This window comes from Cydia splendana, chromosome 25 (assembly GCF_910591565.1).
Source record: "Cydia splendana chromosome 25, ilCydSple1.2, whole genome shotgun sequence".
NCBI classification, from domain to species: Eukaryota; Metazoa; Arthropoda; class Insecta; order Lepidoptera; family Tortricidae; genus Cydia; species Cydia splendana.
In genome coordinates, this window is record NC_085984.1 from 2,967,378 (window position 1) to 2,987,962 (window position 20,585).

General features: G+C 36.5%; 1 protein-coding gene and 1 long non-coding RNA gene across 7 annotated transcripts in view; both read right to left on the minus strand.

Annotated features, from left to right (window-relative positions):
- The window catches only part of LOC134802884 (uncharacterized), a 128,895-nt gene that overhangs the window by 90,871 nt on the left and 17,439 nt on the right, over positions 1–20,585 (minus strand). The gene's annotated exons all lie outside the window — the stretch shown is intronic.
- LOC134802808 (uncharacterized) lies at positions 1,906–17,884 on the minus strand. 5 transcript variants are annotated; one of them, XM_063775528.1, is made up of 5 exons: positions 17,795–17,884; positions 16,551–16,603; positions 15,655–15,810; positions 7,539–7,760; positions 1,906–2,112 (listed from the first exon to the last, which is right to left on the minus strand). In XM_063775528.1, the coding sequence occupies exons 1-5, from the start codon at positions 17,809–17,811 to the stop codon at positions 1,958–1,960; spliced, it is 603 nt and encodes a 200-aa protein (XP_063631598.1). In that variant the 5' UTR covers positions 17,812–17,884; the 3' UTR covers positions 1,906–1,957. The 5 variants fall into 5 exon arrangements, with proteins under 5 accessions (XP_063631598.1, XP_063631599.1, XP_063631601.1 ...); XM_063775529.1 differs by lacking the exon at positions 17,795–17,884 and adding an exon at positions 17,619–17,754 and having other exon boundaries at positions 16,551–16,641; XM_063775531.1 differs by lacking the exon at positions 17,795–17,884 and adding an exon at positions 17,619–17,750.

Below are 20,585 nucleotides of genomic sequence, written 5' to 3' on the forward strand. Positions count from 1 at the left end.
CTAGATTTGCGGACGCTAGGTTGCGTGACAGTCGTGCAAGTAGCCAATAGGTACCTAAATTAAGAACGTTTTACAAAAAAACAAAAGCTGACTTCATAAAAGATATAACTAGTAGTTCGCCCCGAACTGAGAACTCGCGGTTCACCAAAAAGATCAATTGAATGCAGTGCTACTTAGTCGTCAAATGATCGAAAACCGCGTGCGATTCATTGCAAGATCTGTGGAGCCCTTAATTGATAAATTTAAGTCACTATAGAGATTAAAATAAACTGTATCTGTGGCATAGATGTAAGTAAATTGAGGTAGATATGGTACCAGGCGCACGATCGTGAGCCATTAAATATAGGTTCCAGAACCTATATTTAGTTCTTAGGCGTATGGGTGACGCCAACCTGTCAAGTTGTCAAAATCGTTGGATCAATTTTTAGTTTTGTCAACTATGAACGTCACACGTCTACATAAATAAAAGGTCATTGATCTGTGGTAATCTTTCTTGTCAAATATCAAATACTAATATTATGTTTATTTTATTTCGTTTTTATCTTGCTAATTATTTTAAAACCTTAAATTAAAAAACAATATTATAAATGTGTAAACCGACCATTTTCATTTGATACCAAACTCGGCCATACTTTCTTGCAATTAAAATGACCAGATTAGCAAGACCCCTCACAAATAGCTTTTTAGCATTTTAAGCTCTTCTAGCTCAATAACCTCTTGCACGAGCCTGCTCGAAATTTAATGACTAAAATATAATGCCCTCAACTATACGTTCACCCAATTTAATTTAAATTAGAACAAATTTACGTAAGTTATTGTGTATCAAACTATCCTCTGATAGTTCAGCTTAAAAACATCGAAATGCCGGGACGTGCCCCTAGCCAGCCGTGTGTTCCAAGTAGAATGTAAGAACTTCACTTCGCTTCGCTCGCTCGTTCGATAAAATATTATCCTATTTAAGTACCACCGACTACAAACATAAAATTTATTAGTTGGTAACGCATATATACATATATACATATATATATATATATACATATATGCGTTACCAACTAATAAATTTTATGTTTGAAGTCGGTGCGAAGCCAAAATACTTGAATTAATTAAGCTTTTAAATACATAAATAGACGGAAAACACCCATTTGCCAAATGGGAGCACGGCTCATAATAAATTACCTATTCGCACGTGTATTGTACAAAGTTATTACAATCTTCTACTGCACGCTGACCCATCTTAGTGCCGGCAATTTGCCGGTGAGGCCATTTATTTGTTTTATGGCTCCTCTACACGATGGGCCATCGTACTTGCCCACTAAGATGGGCCAGCGTGTAGAAGATTGTAATAACATTGTACGATACACTCGCGAATAGGTAATTTCAAATTTTTCTATAGTAATTTAAATTCTATTTTTCTTAATTACTCGTAATGCATGTTAATTATAAGATGTAATAATGTTTTGAAAAGATGTGTCCCGCCGAGTTTGTTGCCGGTCCCATATTGGGATACCCTCCTCCAACTGAGGGGGGATTTAAATCTTCTCGGGGCAGAGGTGTACGGTTGGAGCCGGTAAAGGTTTATTTGACGTTCATAAGCGCATTGTAATATGCCTACTTGAATAAACTATTTTTTTATCGTTTATCTTTCGCTATGGCTTAATTTATTCAGGCGGCTTAATTATAGCGGCAAAGACATAGGTATGTAACTTCGTATAAGATGAATAAAGTCTAAGGAAAAAATGTGCCTCGGAAATCAAGAAAAAGTCATTCTCGGATAGATGGCGCACACACCTTTGGGCTATGCTCGGCTAGATGGCGTGACGACACCGTTTCATATTTAACAATTTTAACACATAGATATCAGTGAATGAACATGGGTCAAAATGATATAAAAATAATAAAATCATTTATCCATTTATGTACATTTTTTTGATAATTTTATACGTTTTCATTTTAAGTTTTAAGTAGTCGTGTGATTGTAAGGATACCGCTTGTGAGATATAAGGTTCTTCTGAATTAAGTCGCGTAGCTCGCTATACTTATTATACTTTTTGCTGAGCTTCTTTCGGAACCTGTAGAGGTCAATGATGCTTAATAACTGGTTGTAGTCGCTCACTGTTGAAGGGAAAAAATAGGTCAATGATGCTTAATAACTGGTTGTAGTCGCTCACTGTTGAAGGGAAGAAATAGGTCAATGATGCTTAATAACTGGTTGTAGTCGCTCACTGTTGAAGGGAAGAAATAGGTCAATGGTGCTTAATAACTGGTTGTAGTCGCTCACTGTTGAAGGGAAGAAATAATAGTTATTTACGATACAAGTGCGGAAAAGAGGAAATTCGAAACGAGTGGCGATAAATTAAAACACGACCGAAGGGAGGGACACGAGTTGCGAATTACCTATTCGCACGTGTATCGTACAGCGTTTTACAGTACATATGGCCCTTTAAACTTTTGACATACGCACGAAAAGTGCTATTTTACGCAATAGTGCGGAAAAATAGGACCATATGTACTGTAAAAATGATTAGGCTTATATTAAAGGCTCAAAAACTGATAAGAAATTTATTCACAATATCTGGGAGACCAAGCTTTGCTCGGAAAACATATAAAAACTCAAAAATGCGCGTTTCCCAGAGATAAGACCTAGCTAGATCGATTGATCGCCCCCAAAAACCCCCATATAGCAAATTTCATCGAAATCGTTAGAGCCGTTTCCGAGATTTAGTTCATTCATTTATTTATTTAGTACTACTAAACGAAATTAACAACTAGCTTAAATCTAAAAATAGGCCCTTGAGGCATTGTACCAAGGATGCTGGCGGCATTTCCTCGCTGTATCGCAATGCTGATACGTTGTGCGAGGTAGCCGCCAGCTCTTCGGTCACCAGTTACGTCAACCAGACGCTTCGCGATTTCTGCGAACAACTTATGCGCGCTGGGACCCATTTGATTACTTTGCCTCACGTCATCACATCTAATACCTTTAAACGAGCAATTCTTGTTTAAGTATTTATTTATCTACATAACTAATACCTTTACTGGTGACCGAAGAGCTGGCGGCTACCTCGCACAACGTATCAGCATTGCGATACAGCGAGGAAATGCCGCCAGCATCCTTGGTACAATGCCTCAAGGGCCTATTTTAGATTTAAGCTAGTTATTAATTTCGTTTAGTAGTACCACTGTATATATATATTGAATGCAAACTTTGAGTTGTTTTCTTATGCTTGCTGGCAGAATTGACTTTTAAATGACGATTTTGAATGATAAATATTTAATAACATTCATTTTGAATCGATTTGCTTTGATTTTGCATGATATTTTACAGTTATTATTTTCCTTAAGTTAATAGTGAATAATTTTGTGTTTCACTTTGTAGCAAAATTTGTTTAACCCTCGTGGGCTTGAGAGTCGAGTGGTATAAAATTGGATCACCACCTTGAAACCCTCGCAACGACAAGATTCCATCTTTCGAACTCGCTTACTCTCTTGGTTCAATTTTGGAATCTTTCGCTTGGTAAGTCTGCAACGATTTTAACAGCACACGCAGTGCAAGTGTTATTTATACGTCATAATTTCATAGAAGTTTGACGTTTAATATAACACTTGCACTGCGTGTGCTATAAATTATTGTTTCTGCGAATAAATTATTGTTTTTAGGGTTCCGTACCCAAAGGGTAAAACGGGACCCTATTACTAAGACTCCGCTGTCCGTTCGTCCGTCCGTCCGTCCGTCCGTCTGTCACCAGGCTGTATCTCGTGATCTGTGATAGCATCATACATATAACAACAAATACTAAAAACAGAATAAAATAAAGATTTAAGTGGGGCTCCCATACAACAAACCTGATTTTTGACCGATGTTAAGCAACGTCGGGCGGGGTCAGTACTTGGATGGGTGACCGTTTTTATAGATAATGGTACGGAACCCTTCGTGTGCGAGTCCGACTCACACTTGCCCGGTTTTTTTTTTGTTTGTTTAAAAATCTTTGCAGATTTATCTTGCCCTGACTCTAGTACCGTCAAATAATTTTATTTCACTACCATTTCGTTCCTTGTCACAGTGACAATAGGCCCCTAGCGACTTCCAATCAGAGTTGGACATTATTCGAATCATTTTTCATCTAAATAATTATTCGAATAAACAATTATTCGTGGTGACATTATTCGGGAATAATTTATTCGCGAATAAACCATTCGTTTAGACTTTATAATGATGAATTGATGAGAATTAATTTAGAGGAAAGTGGAGGACCCGCGCGAAATCGCCTTTTCATACATAATAGTCCCTATTTTCCTCATTGGATATTAATGTAGAAGGTCCATTTTCCTCATTGGATATTAATGTAGAAGGTAGAGAGGCAATAGAGAGTACTCTCTCCAGGCGGGTGTATGCCTGGGGACCGAAGTCCACTGAGAGTTGGTCGGAAGTTATATATATATATATATATAGCAACTGACATTTAAAACTCCGTAAGCGCGATGTAGGTCTCTTACTAATTGCGTTCGAGCTCCCTAACGCCATCTGTTAGATTATTGTGGCACGGCGTTGGCACATTAATATTATTGAAAATATTTGTCACAATTTGTTGCATATCAACCACAGCTATGCCCCTACGTTTGATTTTTTCGAATTTTTAATTATTACAAGAGTAAGGAGCATTTAAAATTTTGCAGAATTATTTTTCGCTCCTAAATTCTACAATAATATAAATAAACAAAATGTAAATATTTCAAACGTAGGGGCTATATATACAGGGTGTCCCTAGCCATTGGACAAAGCCAAAATGTACATATGCATTAGGGCATTTAGAACCAGTGTACAAAGTATCATAACAATCGGTGTAGCGGTTACGAAGAAATTACCAAATTACGATTTTTTAGGGTTCCGTACCCAAAGGGTAAAACGGGAGTCGGGACCCTATTACTAAAACTCCGCTGTCCGTCCGTCCGTCCGTCTGTCAGCAGGCTGTATCTCACGAACCATGATGATCTCACAGATGATGTACGTATTTCTGTTGCCGCTATAACAACAAATACTAAAAAGTACGGAACCCTCGGTGGGCGAGTCCGACTCGCACTTGTCCGGTTTTTTACTTTGGAGCAACCTGTGTAGTATGTGTTAGTCGCTCCTGAGGTAATAAATAGTATGAAACCTTCTTCGACCGTTTTGATTATCTTTTTTATTTATGACATTAATAAGATTCTGACTTTTGACAAATGTCATCGTTGCCGCACATTTTCAAACAAATTGTCAAAAGCACTTTGTTGTCGATTATTGGAAATAACTTTTGTTTGATAATTTATTTTTTTAGCTTTTGTTTTAATTAAAAAAATATTACCGTTAGAGCATTTCTGAGAAGTAACTCTATGTGGAATTTCAGGATTTGTCCAATGGCTAAGGGGCTATTCATAAATTACGTCATTTCAAATTAGGGGGGGGGGGGGTCTGGACATCGGATGATGGTAGCATGACGTAGGAGGAAACGGGCTCATTCGAAGCATGATTTTTGGATGATTTTAGGGGAGATGATTTTTTCGTCAAAAATCGATGACGTAATTTATGGACAGCCCCTAAGGTCACCCTGTATATATGGTTAGTATACATCCATTTATGTAAAAATATTTTCCATTATGTCAATATTCAGCGAGGATAATGGGGACTAGGTTTGTATGAAGAAACGGCTTTCCCTTTTCCTCTTAAATTCCTTGACTAAATCAATAAAATAAATCTTAGGGGAGACCTTACACAGATCAACCCAGCCCTAAACGGCCTAAACTAAGCAAAGCTTGTACTATGGGTGCTAGGCGACGATATACATGCTTATATAGATAAATACATACTTAAAATACCTACATAGAAAACACCCATGACTCAGGAATAAATATATCTGTGCCCATCACACAAATAAATGCCCTTACCGGGATTCGAACCCAGGACCATCGGCTTCACAGGCAGGATAACTATACCTCTATATACTATATATGTATACCTAATGAAGTAAGTTGTTGTATACAAACCCATGCATTAATTTCTCAGTCGATGAAATTTTGCTTGGTTATTGTATAGTATGAGCCGAAACTAACATATTAATATATAAAAAAAGCACTCCTAAGTTCGGTATTTATACGTAAAAATACAAATCTGTTTATATATTGAACCGAGTAATTCCTCCGGCCAAAATTATTTTACCAAATAAGTTATTTGTATCAGTATGTGATACTAGAAAAAGAATCTAAAACTTTTGTCAAACATGAGAATATTTTTTTTATTGAGTATAATTCCTTTTTTTGACGCTCATTTTCATCGGACCAATTTTCCGATGAAAATGAGCGTCAAAAAAAGGAATTATAATAATAATCAGTCATTTTTTTCTTCTTATAAGATCTTAGAACATAATTTGGCGTGTGGGTAAGAAAATCCAAAAAAAAATGCATAAGTACCCAATGTATTTTGGAACTATTAAAAACTGAGAGTGGAAAATTTCTCAGGCTGATTTCTTTTTAAATATATACATACTAAGTAGTCACGTATACACTTAAATCCAAAATATCCAAAAGAATAAAACGCTTGTACACCCCGCTCCCTACACACTGCTCCCGATATGTTTAGTTTTTAATACGCTCGTTATTTTTTTGGATGTTTTTATAGTTGAATGGAATTTTCCGGTCCAAGACACGCCAAAATTTTTTATTTTATATTTGGTATTTCCGCTGGGATATTTTTTTTGATATTTCATATATTGTTGCAATACGTTACATGAATATGTCCGGTGAAGAAAGTTTGAACGGAGCATTTTTCCGTAAAAAGATATTAACGATTTAAGACTTTTGGTATTTACTTAAATCCTATTATTATTATTCTTTGGAAATTTACACAATTATTTTTATTTATTGATACTTTATCATACTGTAAAGTTTTTTCTGGCTGAGGAATTACTATGGGGTCCACTAATTTTTTTTTACACTTTATTTCCTACACTACTAGGTAGGGAATGCAAATCGGTTATAACCGTAATCTAAATAATCGGTTATAACCGATTATTTTGTCAAAATTTCATAACCGGTTATTGGGAACTCGAATAACCGGTTACGGTTATTTTCGGTTATATTTATGTATGACTTAAATTATATATGAATTGATCTTCTAATGACAACAAAATCCTGCCTTTTTTGGCTTTGACGTCTGTGACTATAATTTTTGTCTGAATATAAAATGAAAATATTTTGTCATATTGTATCACGTCGTAGGTCATATCACCTTTACTGTATTTTGTGTTTTATTAAAAAACGAAGACTTATAGGTACTCACATTTCCTAATATTGTACCTTTATTATCGTATCTTTTTTAATAACTTGATTGTAAAGTTATCATTCTCTGTCGAGAATAACCGTAACCGATGATAACCGGTTATCGGTTATTTTTCGGGCATAACCGTAACCAAAACCGGTTATAAAGTTTGGCTGATTATTGCATTCCCTACCACTAGGTCAGACCGGTTGTAATTTTTTTTTAATTGAATTTGTTTGATTGAACTCACACATGGATTGAAGGGATCCGACACCTTTTTCTCTCAATGCCTCATGGTTCATGTTTTCTTCCATCATGTATTTGAATCTGGAAGTAGTCTTGTATAATTTAATCATGTGTTTGAAACGCGTTTCAATATCCTGATACAGCTTGCCAGCGCCGAAATCGGATGTCCTGACTCCGATGTATTTATGTTCCAACCTGTATACGTCAATCATTTTCATATCCATATCTGAAATAATAATAATAGTTATTTGTACAACAAGAGATCAAAGTTTGATATTTCTTCGAGTGCTTATTTTGAGTCCCGTGCAAGCGAAAGATTCTATAATCGCTACGCTCGTGAATCTAATTTAGAAACTTCAGCGTAGTAAGGGACTCAAAAGCGCACGAGATGTAAATAACTTTGATCTCGTGTAGTACACAAAAATTTTCACCTGAGCAGTGAGAACATACCTATTAGACAACTTGCAAAATGTAATCCTTCTTCATCACTTAATACCTGCACTCATGTTTTCTTAAGATATACAAACAATTAAGTTTAATTACCGCAATCGAACACAACAACAAAACGTAATAATTAATAAATATTCATATTCATATATTTATTCATAATAGTTCGTATTACATGTCAAAAATATTATTTACAAGAAATTATTTACAAAATAAGATTTGTAACATTTTACATAATAATATGATATACAATTAAAATTATATTAAAATCCAAGTTTAGGTACTTATTTTGTACTCCATAAACTCATTAAAGCTGTAAAAAGTGTGCTCGATAAGCCATCGTTTCAGTTGCATTTTGAAGCTCGTTAATGACGGCGCATTCGTGACATGACTCGGCAGTTGGTTGTACACAGTCGGCCCCATCACGTGGGTTAGTTTCGCTGACTTGGCTAACCTATGCTTAACACCTAAGAGTCTGTGGGCATTGCGCAAGTTACGACCGTGTACGTCAGCTCCTCTCGCGTATTCATTAAGGTGGCATCGCACATAGACTGCCACTTGGTATATAACTACAGAGGGCAGCGTGAGTATCTGGAGGTCCTTAAAGTGTGGTTTTGCAGATGTACTTTGTCCTACCTGCACAATCGCTCGGACGGCTCTTTTCTGCATTCGGAAGACACGCTCCCATTCGGCAGCGCGGCCCCACAGCTCCGCACCGTATTGGAGGATCGAGTGCACAGTGGCAAAATAGCAAGACCTCACCACATCCCTGGGCACCACCCTTGCCAGGCGTCGCAGTGCGAAGCAGGCACCCGCCAGTTTGTTACAAACTTTAATAGTGTGTGCTTCCCACTGGAGGCCCCTATCAAGTTCAGTGCCCAGAAATGCGGTGCTTTGGACCCGGTCTATTCTGACACGGTCCACGAGTACCACTAGATCCCTAGGATCTCTTCCAGCAAGATTGAAATGCAGGAAATGGGTCTTTTTTAAGTTAAGTACTAAGCTGTTCACACTGAAATACCGCGATACCTGACTAGCAACTTCATTTAGGCGCTTTTTAGGGTTCCGTACCCAAAGGGTAAAACGGGACCCTATTACTAAGACTTCGCTGTCCGTCCGTCCGTCCGTCCGTCTGTCACCAGGCTGTATCTCACAAACCGTGATAGCTAGACAGTTGAAATTTTCACAGATGATGTATTTCTGTTGCCGCTATAACAACAAATACTAAAAACAGAATAAAATAAAGATTTAAATGGGGCTCAACAGCAAACGTGATTTTTGACCAAAGTTAAGCAACGTCGGGAGTGGTCAGTATTTGGATGGGTGACCGTTTTTTTTTTTTCTTTTTTTTTCTTTTTTTTTTTTGCATTATGGTACGGAACCCTTCGTGCGCGAGTCCGACTCGCACTTGCCCGGTTTTTTATTTTTTTTTGCTTTTTTTTTTGTTTTTTTTTTATATGGTACGGAACCCTTCGTGCGCGAGTCCGACTCGCACTTGCCCGATTTTTTAAAGGATGATGTTCCGCTCCCATACAAGTTTGGCCCAACACTCGCTAAACATGGTTATATGGTGGTATATTGGGCTCCAATCATGAAATTAAAGTCCCGATAGTTATTAGAAATTCACGGACACTTCACAGAACATTATAAAAGCGGAATTTCTCTACGATTTTGAGGTTAGGAATTCTGCCTTGTATCGGGCCATGTTAAATATTATTATGCCTTATTACAAGGAAATAAGGTGCCATAAATAGTGTAAACATATCGATGATATTGGGCGTTTAAAGGCTGTCAAGGAACAAAAATCGAATGAGTTGGTATTAGGTTAATATATATATATTTTTAATAAAATAATATATTTAATACGACTTCCTTAAATGAATACGACGTAGCATGCGAACCGGAATAGACTATAACAACCAGGGGTCGGAAACCGGTATTTGCTCCATACAAAAATACCGGTATTATTACGTTCTTTTTTGTTCTTTGGTTTATTATTTCATTTTTAATTGGACAATCTTATAAAACAAAAGTCGCTACCTAAATACATGATTCAGTCCTACGTAAAGAGCATAAAGTAATTCAAAATATTTGTCTATTTCGGGGTTTTTTAAAAATACCGGTTCCGAGCCCTGCTATAATAGTTGTTAATAACAACTAAGTATAGTTGTTTTATAGTAAAAATTTTTATAGTATCAAATGTAAAACCAATCACTTAAGTAAACATATTTACTTCAATTCCAGAGAGAGAAGAAATACAGTAACAATCACAGGATTGTTATAATGAATTAATATAATGAATCCATAGCGACTCTATTCGTTCCATATTCGTTCGTTATTCACTTTTGACGTAAGTCATTTGAGTATGTTACAATTAAAGTCATTGGAATAAAAAGTTTTTACTGTATCGCAGTTATTTTTGCAATTTTGATACTTAGTGCTTAAAACAGTATGTCGTTAGTGGTATGAATGTTTTTCTTTGAAGTGAGCGTTATTAGCATCAACAGGAACATCGTAGAAAAGTATTTTGCTACCATACTTTTTTGTTTGGCTCTGGACGTCCATTTATGAAATGTCATTGATTCTATGTACTGGCGTGGGATGTGTTGATTTGGTTTTATTACTCTTTATTTTATTTTCTTTACTAAGAAGTGTCCGTTGGAATCTAATATATGTATGAGATTGTAAGAAATATGATTAAATTTATCGTATATATAGCATGCTTATCGAATCGTAGGCCAAATTCGGCATGATCCTTTCAATAAAATAATATGGAAATAACGAACATCAACGGACACTTCAATCGACAACTATTTTTTGTAAAAAATACTTTGGATACGGTCCGAATTGCGGATACGCACTGAGTGACTCTCAAGAAAGTGGCATCGACAGGTTAAAGTTATAGATTTTTTTTTTTTGTATTTTTTTACTTTTAAAAGATTCAAAGATTCAAAGATTTATTTGTTCAACATAGAATGAAAAATATGTTTTACTGCTTCAAGTACCCCAAATTTTCAAAAGGGAACTGAAAATAAAGAAGTTATTTTCAAACCTTATAATAACCTATACATTGAACACAGGTTAAAGTTAAGCAGGTTACAGTGAAAAATACATTCATTTTTATTTTTTCCCTTTCTGAACGGATAATAATACGAATGCAAATTTTAGCATAGATGAATAAACCTTCAATACAATATTAAAATCATATTATTACATTAGGCCCCATACCAAATTCTTAAAATAATCGAGACAAGTTAAACTTAACATTCCGTTACAAAACCCCAGATGTCTGCCTTTAACCACTTGTCTCTACGAAACTACGACACTTGGGTCATGATAGTACCCTACGGTGGTTAGCTTGATACTTACCTAATATTTTGCCATAGTTATGATCTAAATAAATTTTTCTGTGTATGAGTCAGATGCAATACCGCGCATGTACAGGTTGGTACAGGTTAACAGTGAAAATATCCTTGGACAAACTTCGTGCGTGAATATTGTTGTAAAAAAATATATATAAGGCCTGTGCAAAGTACATTTTAAAAGGTATTGTTTATGTTATTATATAGCATGATATTTTATTTACATAAATTGATGCTTATAAAATCTAAAGAACTAAAACTGGAAGAGCGATGCTTTTGGACAAGACAGGTTACAGTGAAAAGTGCTACTCTTTATTTTTTATAAATATAAGTATTAAATTTAAATAAAAATAATGACTTGGCCTCGATAAACATTGTTTTAGTATATCTAGATACATTTTTGTTTCATATGAAAAAAAGCAAATAAAGATACATTCAATTCAAAAACTCGATGACAGGTTAAGATGCCACTATTTTGAGAATCACTCTACTACCTATTTATCAACTATGGTAGAAAGTCTTAAAAGTGAAATAATTAATTTTGCATGATAGTTAGTTATAGGTTAGATTTTTTGAGTTCATTATTTTAATTGTACAATTAAATACCTAAAATATAGTATTTTATCAGTTTTTATCAAATCTTAAACTTTATTTTTATTAATTAATTATTAAGAATTCATACTCGCGTTGTGAGTGAAATACGTAAACAATGTTACAAAAGGACCGTGAAAGTGTTCAAAGCTTATTAACAACAATCATTAAGCCAATTGAAGTGAAAGTCAATGCTTTATCCGCAAAACTTGACGAGATATTAGTGGAATTACACAAAATAAAATCTGTGCAAAACTATGAGTGCTCAGCAATGCCGGGTAGTGACAGAAGCGATAACAAAAGCGCGCACTCTACGCTAATCTCGAGCGCATCCAATGCAACGTCAACGCCATCATGCTATCCTACTCCCTCGAATGAGCCAGCACGCACGAAGCGGGTAACTGCAATGCGTGCGAAAGAGAAGACGGCTAAACATTCTAAAGTAAAGCGACCCAACAAGCCATCAAATAATGACCTCTTAAAAAAAAACGGCCGCCGCTACCACAAAAAATTCTAAAGTTACAAACGAAACAGAATGCACAATAAATGAAACCATAAATGACGCGGTTAGCGTCACACCCAAACTGACGAATGACTTAAGACGAAACAGGAGCTGAGTTTTAAATATTTTAGGTAAATATACCCGTCTCGCTAACGGAAGCGGCACCTAAAAGTAGTGCGATAAGGACAAGGCGAAAAATCCTGCGTAAAAATCTCAAAAATCGAGGTTTCGTACTCCTCTGTTTCCTCCTCCAAAACTTAACCAATCGTAACCAAATTTGGAAATCTAAATGATTATGAAATTATCTGTGTCGGACCGTTTTGCTTTTTTGGCTAATTGATATCAGTTTTGAATGCCACGCCTCTCATTGCAGCATAGTCAATTAGGCCATTTTGGCCATTTTTGAAGGGCTCTAGCGCCTTAAAAAACAAAAATATCAAAAAAAGCAAAACAGTCCGACACAGATATTGACAATATTAATCTGTGTTGAAAAAATCATTGCTCTAGCTTCAAAAACCACGGAGGAAAACGAGGAGTACGTTTGTATGGAGAAAAGACCACTCCCGTTGGCTCTTAAACAAATCAAGTAACGATCATGATAATGAAGTCGATGACAATGCCCACATTCTGCCAACAATCCATCCATGGCAAACAGTTCAAAATCGTCAACGTCGCCGGCACAATCACAAAACAACTGAAGTAATAAAAGGATCAGCCACGAACACTGCCTTAGAAGGAGCCTCAACCTATCAAAACTATGAAATACCTACACGGCTGTTTGTTCAAAAAGGAGACCACCTCCGAAGATTTTATTAAACACCTGGAAAAGACGTGTTCTGGTTAGAGATGCCCCGAATAGTGAATTTGGCCGAATACCGAATACCGAATATTCGGCCCCTCTCTCAGCCGAATACCGAATATTCGGCATGACATGCGAACATTTTGAGTCACAATTATTATGAAAACTGTTCGCCAACAAAGCACAACGTTTGCTAAGATATATTTTTATGTCGGGTCGGGTGGGCGGGTCGGCGCCGCTATCCGACAACTACGCGATAACATACGCAAACAAAAGTTGAAACTAATCAAACACCCCACTGACGCCGAAGTACTTCTCAGTTTGCAAAATTTGGAAGTACATTACTGGTCTATGTTAAAAAATCAACGTAGCGACTATCGGGTAACGCGTATCCAGATTAGTCAATGTTTCGCCAATCTGATTCAATTGCCCGATCGAATCAGGAGGTGCGGACGCAAATACCAATTTGGCTCGCCGAATTCAACTGCCGATAATGACCGATATTACTGATAAAATGAGTTGCGGACGCAAGAATACCAATTTGTGAGGCCAGTATTTTCGTTCTGCGGCATTTTTTCAATTTAGAGGGCTCTAATATCACCATAAATCTAAAATTGGAGATTGACTCCAATTTCATTTCTGATCAAATCGACCGATTTGATCAGTCCCGTCTGGATACCACTTAAGCGAGATTTTGTAAACGAGGTCGATAATTCGGTTGGAATTAAAGACTCGAGTTTGCAATATTCTTACCCCCGGAGTTACACACAATGTTTTTCATCACACTTGCTAAGAAAAAACAATTTTTTAAGCGGAGTAATTAATAAATACGGTGACATTTCAAACATTCGTCCGCCATATTGTCATTTCTTGACAGGTTAGGCATCGACGGCAGACCTTCGGCATACCTACAGCCACAATTAAAAATTGTGTAAAAATTATTTTAAAAGACAATTAAATTAATGAATTTAAATATTTTTAAACATAAACAAATATGTTAAATTAAAAACGTCAGTATTTTAAAAGTAACACTCCCTTATACTCGGCCCTTATGGGCTTGTGCACAAATCACGCGAGGTTCGATAGGGGGAGGGGGGTCACGTAAAAATCACGATAGATCACGTTGGGGGAGGAGGGGTATAAGGAAACCTCACCAGGGGTGCGAAACTCCTGAGATCGGCCAAACTCGGCCCCGCTCTGCTCAGCATTGCTCCGAGCAATTATTAGGGTTGGCACCACTTGACTTCCTTTTGCGTGCACGACCACAGATAGGATAATCACTTGAATTTTGACAACCCTAAATAGCCGAAAGGGATAGTGCCATATATTAGAAAGAGATAGCATGATTCGACCCTGAACCGCTGTCAAACTTCGGTTTTGTAGGAAGTTTCCTTTCTGTACGGTAGTAGTATTATTTATTCTGTGACCTCACGTGTATTTTTCTACAGTGACCGAAACTAAGAAAAAAAAACCTACCACATGAGTAGATACTTTTTAAGACTTTAGATTATGTTTCGTTAAACATAAATCTTCACTCGGCACTTCAAAATAGCGAGACTATTTAACGAAAATAGAAAAATAAACAAGATTTTCTATATACAATACTAAATATTATAAAATTACGTCGAATGAAAAAATTTCAAAAAAATACACGTGAGGTTGTTCTGGGGGTAGCCAAAAACCTCACCAAATATCACCAAGGGGGAGGGGGGGTCAAAAAGTAGCCGAAAACACCTCGCGTGATTTGTGCACAACCCCTATACCTTGAGTTTAAACAAAGTGTTTTACTTATAACCTACTTGGTTCAGTTGGTTCGTATGAATTAGTGACACAATTAAAAAAGAAAGCTATAACTCCCTATATACTCCTTTTGTTCACAATCCATAACTCCCGCTGGAACAATATAGGCCTTTACCTCATTACACCTGCATGAAATAAGATATTTTTCACCACACCAGCTCGGAAAGGCTTACTTTGCACTTCAAAAACTGATAGCAAAGTTGCATTTTATTCACATGTGAGGCAAAGTAACCAAATGCAAATTTTGAGTTGTTTTCTTATGTTTGCTGGTAGAATTGACTTTTAAATGATGATTTTGGATGATAAATATTTAATAACATTCATTTGATTTGATTGTGTTTGATATTTTACATTTAATATTTGCTTCGGGTTGGTATGGTGAAAAATTTTGTGTTTCACTCGGGGGCAAATTTTGTTTAACCCTCGTGCTTTGAAACCCTCGCAACGCTCAAGATTCCATATTTCGAACCACTCGCTACGCTCGTGGCTCAATTTTTGAATCTTTCGCTTGCTCGGGTATCAATATCAATATTAGCACGAGCGGTTAAACAACAACTTTGCCCCCTTGTAAAACAAATAACTATTTCGAGCAAGTGTGATGAAAAAATACTTTATATACCTTTTAAAAATTCAACCGTCATCTTTAAAATGGCGCCCGCCGTCTTTTGTCTCATCGAGGTGGGATCTTCTTGTCTTCTGGATATTGTTTTTTCCATCTCCAATATTTCCTGCCATGTTTGGTTATTGCTGCCTGACACTTGGATTATCCAGAGCACTGAAGAACACAGATTAAAAAAATATGGTTGTCTGTAAAGTCGGTTTACGGACGATAATTTTGCGTGATAACGTCATAAGAAAACATTATCAATTTACATTACGTAACGTTACCATGGAGATCTGTCCACAATGTTACCATGGAGTTCTGTCCACAACGTGACACTTTTTCGTGCATGCTACCGGTGTTCATCGATTTTATAAGACGTTATCACGTCAAAAACAATAAAACAAAGGTGGCGGTGGCGGTTAAATTAATATTTGTGAGGCATTTTAGCGCGAAATTTAAAATTCGCGTTAAAGCAAAAGCACAACGGGATCGCGTAAAGCAATTCTGTTACTGTACTTATATACTATTATAGTTGGTCAAACTAATTTGTCAGTCAGTAAGAACCAGGAAAACTCTACTCATCCTTTTCTTTTGGGTGCTAGTACTAGTCTAAAGCAAAGATAGTATGATTCTCTCTGTCTATGATTGAAATGAGACAGTCCTTTGACAAATTCTAGTAACTAGATAAATGTGACGTTATCTATGAAAAGGGACCTTATTGTCGATGGCGCTTACGCCATTATTAACGCTCCGTTATAAATACAATGCCGCGCGACGATGCGCGGCGTAAGCGCCATCGACAATAAGGTCCCTTTTCGTAGATAATGCCCCAAATACATACATTTAATAAAATTAAATTTAAATACACACATTTTATTACACGTTGACATGACAAGAAAAAGGGTACTCACGTAAAAATAATAGTATTCCCAATGAAAACTTCTTCATATTGTTTCTTTCTACCCTATTCAAATTTATAATTTATTGGGACACCAAAATAGGCTAAAAAAAAAGTGATTGTGGGCCCAATTAAATTAAATTTATTTAAGCTCCTGAGACCCAGAAGCAATTGTTTTGTTTTTGAAATTGGAACCCTTATTTACACAATAAAAGTTCAAAATAGATTTTGGAATATGTACAATAAATTGTACGCAAGGACTTAAGCCGGGTACTCATTAGCGAGCTGTAACCGTAACCTACATGCAAATGTAGGTACTGTAACCAAAAAACATAGTGTGTACGTGGTTCGCAAACCTGCTGCGAGCGGTACGCGAGCGGCTCGCAGCGAGCCGACGTTGATAACGTACTCATTTCTGAACCCGTAACGTTACACGTAACTGTAACTGTTACTGTTACCAAAAACATAGTGTGTACGTGGTTCGCGAGCCTGCAACGAACGCTACACGAGCGGCTCGCAGCGATCCGACGATTGTTAAAAATGTTAAAAATTTCTCTAATAACTCGAAAACCATGCAACTTTTACTGGGGTCATGTTAGGCTGGTTAGGCTTGAGTTGACCTACCTCCGGTGTCACTGTGACGTGGTAGTTCTGGGACAACCTGTATTTATCCACCAAATTGTATCAATTAATAATTAATAATAATAATTCAGCCTATATACGTCCCACTGCTGGGCACAGGCCTCCTCTCATGCGTGAGAGGACTTGGGCTATAGTCCCCACGCTAGCCCAATGCGGATTGGGGACTTCACATACTTTGAATTTATTCGCAGATATGTATATGCAGGTTTCCTCACGATGTTTTCCTTCACCGAAATGCTAGTGGTGGTAGTGGTGGGTCGAAAAGCTAGTGGTGGTAGTGGTGGTAGTGGTGGGTTTTCGAGTTATTACTAAAAAAAGTTTTGAGCTTTCCCCTTTGTACTAAAAATGTTAAAACAAAGGGGAAAATTCTCTAATAACTCGAAAACCATGCAACTTTTACTGGGGTCATGTTAGGCTGGTTAGGCTTGAGTTGACCTACCTCCGGTGTCAGTGTTGACGTGGTAGTTCTGACCACCCTGTATATATCCACCAAATTGTATCAAAAAAAGGAAAAAATATAGACAGTAAATAAAAAATTGGCCCCACAATCACAATGTAAACTTACCAATTTACAAATTTAAATAGGTAATTTTAAATTTATTATTAGGTAAGTACCTAAATTTATTGCCCATTTCCTAATTTCACAGTTTCATTATATCACAGTACGTATAAATTAATATTATAATTAAAATAGTTAATTAAGATAACATGAACAATCTATTATTATAATAATCATAAACAGGGCTATATCTATAATTGTGTTATGTTTATTGCATATATGGCCATAAATAATAATTGTTTTAAAGTAATGTGAAGTAAGCGAATCACAATGTAAGTAGGTACATAAATATGACATAAATCCATACTTTATTATTTTGTATTTTATTTTATTATTAATTCTATAAATGTGAAAGTGTGTCTGTCTGTCTGTCTGTCTGTTACCTCTTCACGCTTAAACCGCTGAACAGATTTAGTTGAAATTTGGCATAGAGATATTTTGAGTCACGGGAAAGGACATAGGATAGTTTTGATGTCGGGAATTATCCCTAAAGAGAGCGAAAAGGGGGGTGGAATTGAGAGAGTTAATTAATTGCCTGATCACTGATTGAAACTTATGCTCAAATTGAATGATTGCTATTACACTTTATTCAGGCGCTATGCTTACACTAGCTGCTGTTACTGATTCCACGCAGACGAAGTCGCGGGCAAAAGCTAGTAGTAAATAAGTAGTAAGTAGGTATTTAAGTACCTATTAGGTACATTGGGGCTGTCCATAAATTACGTCATCGATTTTTGACGATTTTGGACCCCCCCCCCTATAATCATCCAAAAATCATGCTTCAAATGACCCCATTTCCTCCTACTTCATGCTACCGTCATACGATGTCCAGACCCCCCCTCCCCCTAATTTGAAATGACGTAATTTATGAATAGCCCCATTGGGGCTGCGATTATTTGAAGTAGATAATAGCGCCGAGAGATGTTAAAATTTGGGTTAAATACAAATAAGGAAGGAGATCTTTTAGATTAAAATATTTTATTTAGCTTTGTAGTTTTTTTTATTAATTTTAGATATATTTAAGTTAATTTTGTATGATTGTATATATTAGTATATACCAATTAACCTTACGTTGTACAGTCGCCATCAGATATATCGGAGCGGCCAAGGTGTTCACAATATCTGAACACGCGCTCTAACGCCCTGACAATAGAGGCGTGTTCCGATATTTGTGAGCACCTTGGCCGCTCCGATATATCTGATGGCGACTGTACTGAAATAAATGTTGTCGGTCTTATTTAATACGTGTATATTAAATACACAAATACATATATGTACCTACATAAAAACTTATGGGTATATTCGAACCCGGGACCTTTTAGTTTTGTAGGCACGGTCACTACCGACTAGGCTATTAGACTGCCGGGTGCCAGTATAATTTAGCACTATGTTATACTTAACCAGACATATAAGTTTTTGTGGCAAAATAAAGTGATTGACAAAATGAAATATCGTCATGTCTGTTATATACTTATATGTTACCTTAAGACGAAACAGGAGCTGAGTTTTAAATATTTTAGGTAAATATACCCGTCTCGCTAACGGAAGCGGCACCTAAAAGTAGTGCGATAAGGACAAGTCGAAAAATCCTGCGTAAAAATCTCAAAAATCGAGGTTTCGTACTCCTCTGTTTCCTCCTCCAAAACTTAACCAATCGTAACCAAATTTGGAAATCTAAATGATTATGAAATTATCTGTATCGGACCGTTTTGCTTTTTTGGCTAATTGATATCAGTTTTGAATGCCACGCCTCTCATTGCGGCATAGTCAATTAGGCCATTTTGGCCATTTTTGAAGGGCTCTAGCGCCTTAAAAAACAAAAATATCAAAAAAAGCAAAACGGTCCGACACAGATATTGACAATATTAATGAAAAAAACATTGCTCTAGCTTCAAAAACCACGGAGGAAAACGAGGAGTACGTTTGTATGGAGAAATGACCACTGCCGTTGGCTCTTACTTTGATATTTATTACATTTTATAAGAAGATAGCTACCGCGAAATACACAACACGTTCGATATTTTCTTCTCTCTTGATATACTTATTGGTAGTTTTCTATTCTTTTGGCACTGTATATGTATATTACAGTTTACGTTTTAATTTTTAAGTACTAAAGAAAGTAATGTAATAAAGAAATTATGTACCGCTTTGTGATTGCTTTGCATTATTGAAATTTTTAGGTAACTTACATACTGCAGCAAGTAAAAGTTACATATTTTAAATATTAATCTACCTATGACTTATCGATGACGACTGCCCGATTCGAACTTTAAGATACATCAATTAATAGATCTAGATACGATATGGATTAGATGTCTCAATGTCAAAAGTGAGGTTTTTGTTTGAAGAAACGTCACATTTGACACTGACATATCTAATCCATATCGTTTCTAGATCTACTTATTACTTATTATCTTAAAGTTCGAATGGGGCCGAGAATTATCGATGTTTCGTTTTCTCAAACAATCGTTTTTGCCACAGAAACTAAAGGATGACTCACGTTAGACCGGGCCGTGTCCGGGCCGGAGCTTCCAGCGCTTACTTTTCTATGACATGACAGGTGATCACGTGATGCTTTCCATAGAAAACGATGCGCCGGAAGCTCCGGGCCGGACACGGCCCGGTCTAACGTGAGTCATCCTTTATATGTCTGGTTATTACACGAACCAACATAGCAACATATACAGAAACATAACATCCGTCTTCAGTACCATCAATCTCAACTGTGACACTTGCACTGCGTATGGCGTATAATATCAAGATCGCTGCAGACTTTCCTTGGTCTAACTCTATGACATTTTAGTCTCCAAACGAAGAATACACCTTTACAATCGGTCGAGTTATAAT

Excerpts from the sequence above, each read along its gene's own strand:
- LOC134802808 (XM_063775528.1), bottom strand. Across the intron at positions 7,761-15,654 it reads GACGGTTGAATTTTTAAAAG|ATATGGATATGAAAATGATT; the intron begins GTATATAAAGTA and ends TTATTATTTCAG. Across the intron at positions 2,113-7,538 it reads CGGATCCCTTCAATCCATGT|TGAGCGACTACAACCAGTTA; the intron begins GTGAGTTCAATC and ends TCCCTTCAACAG.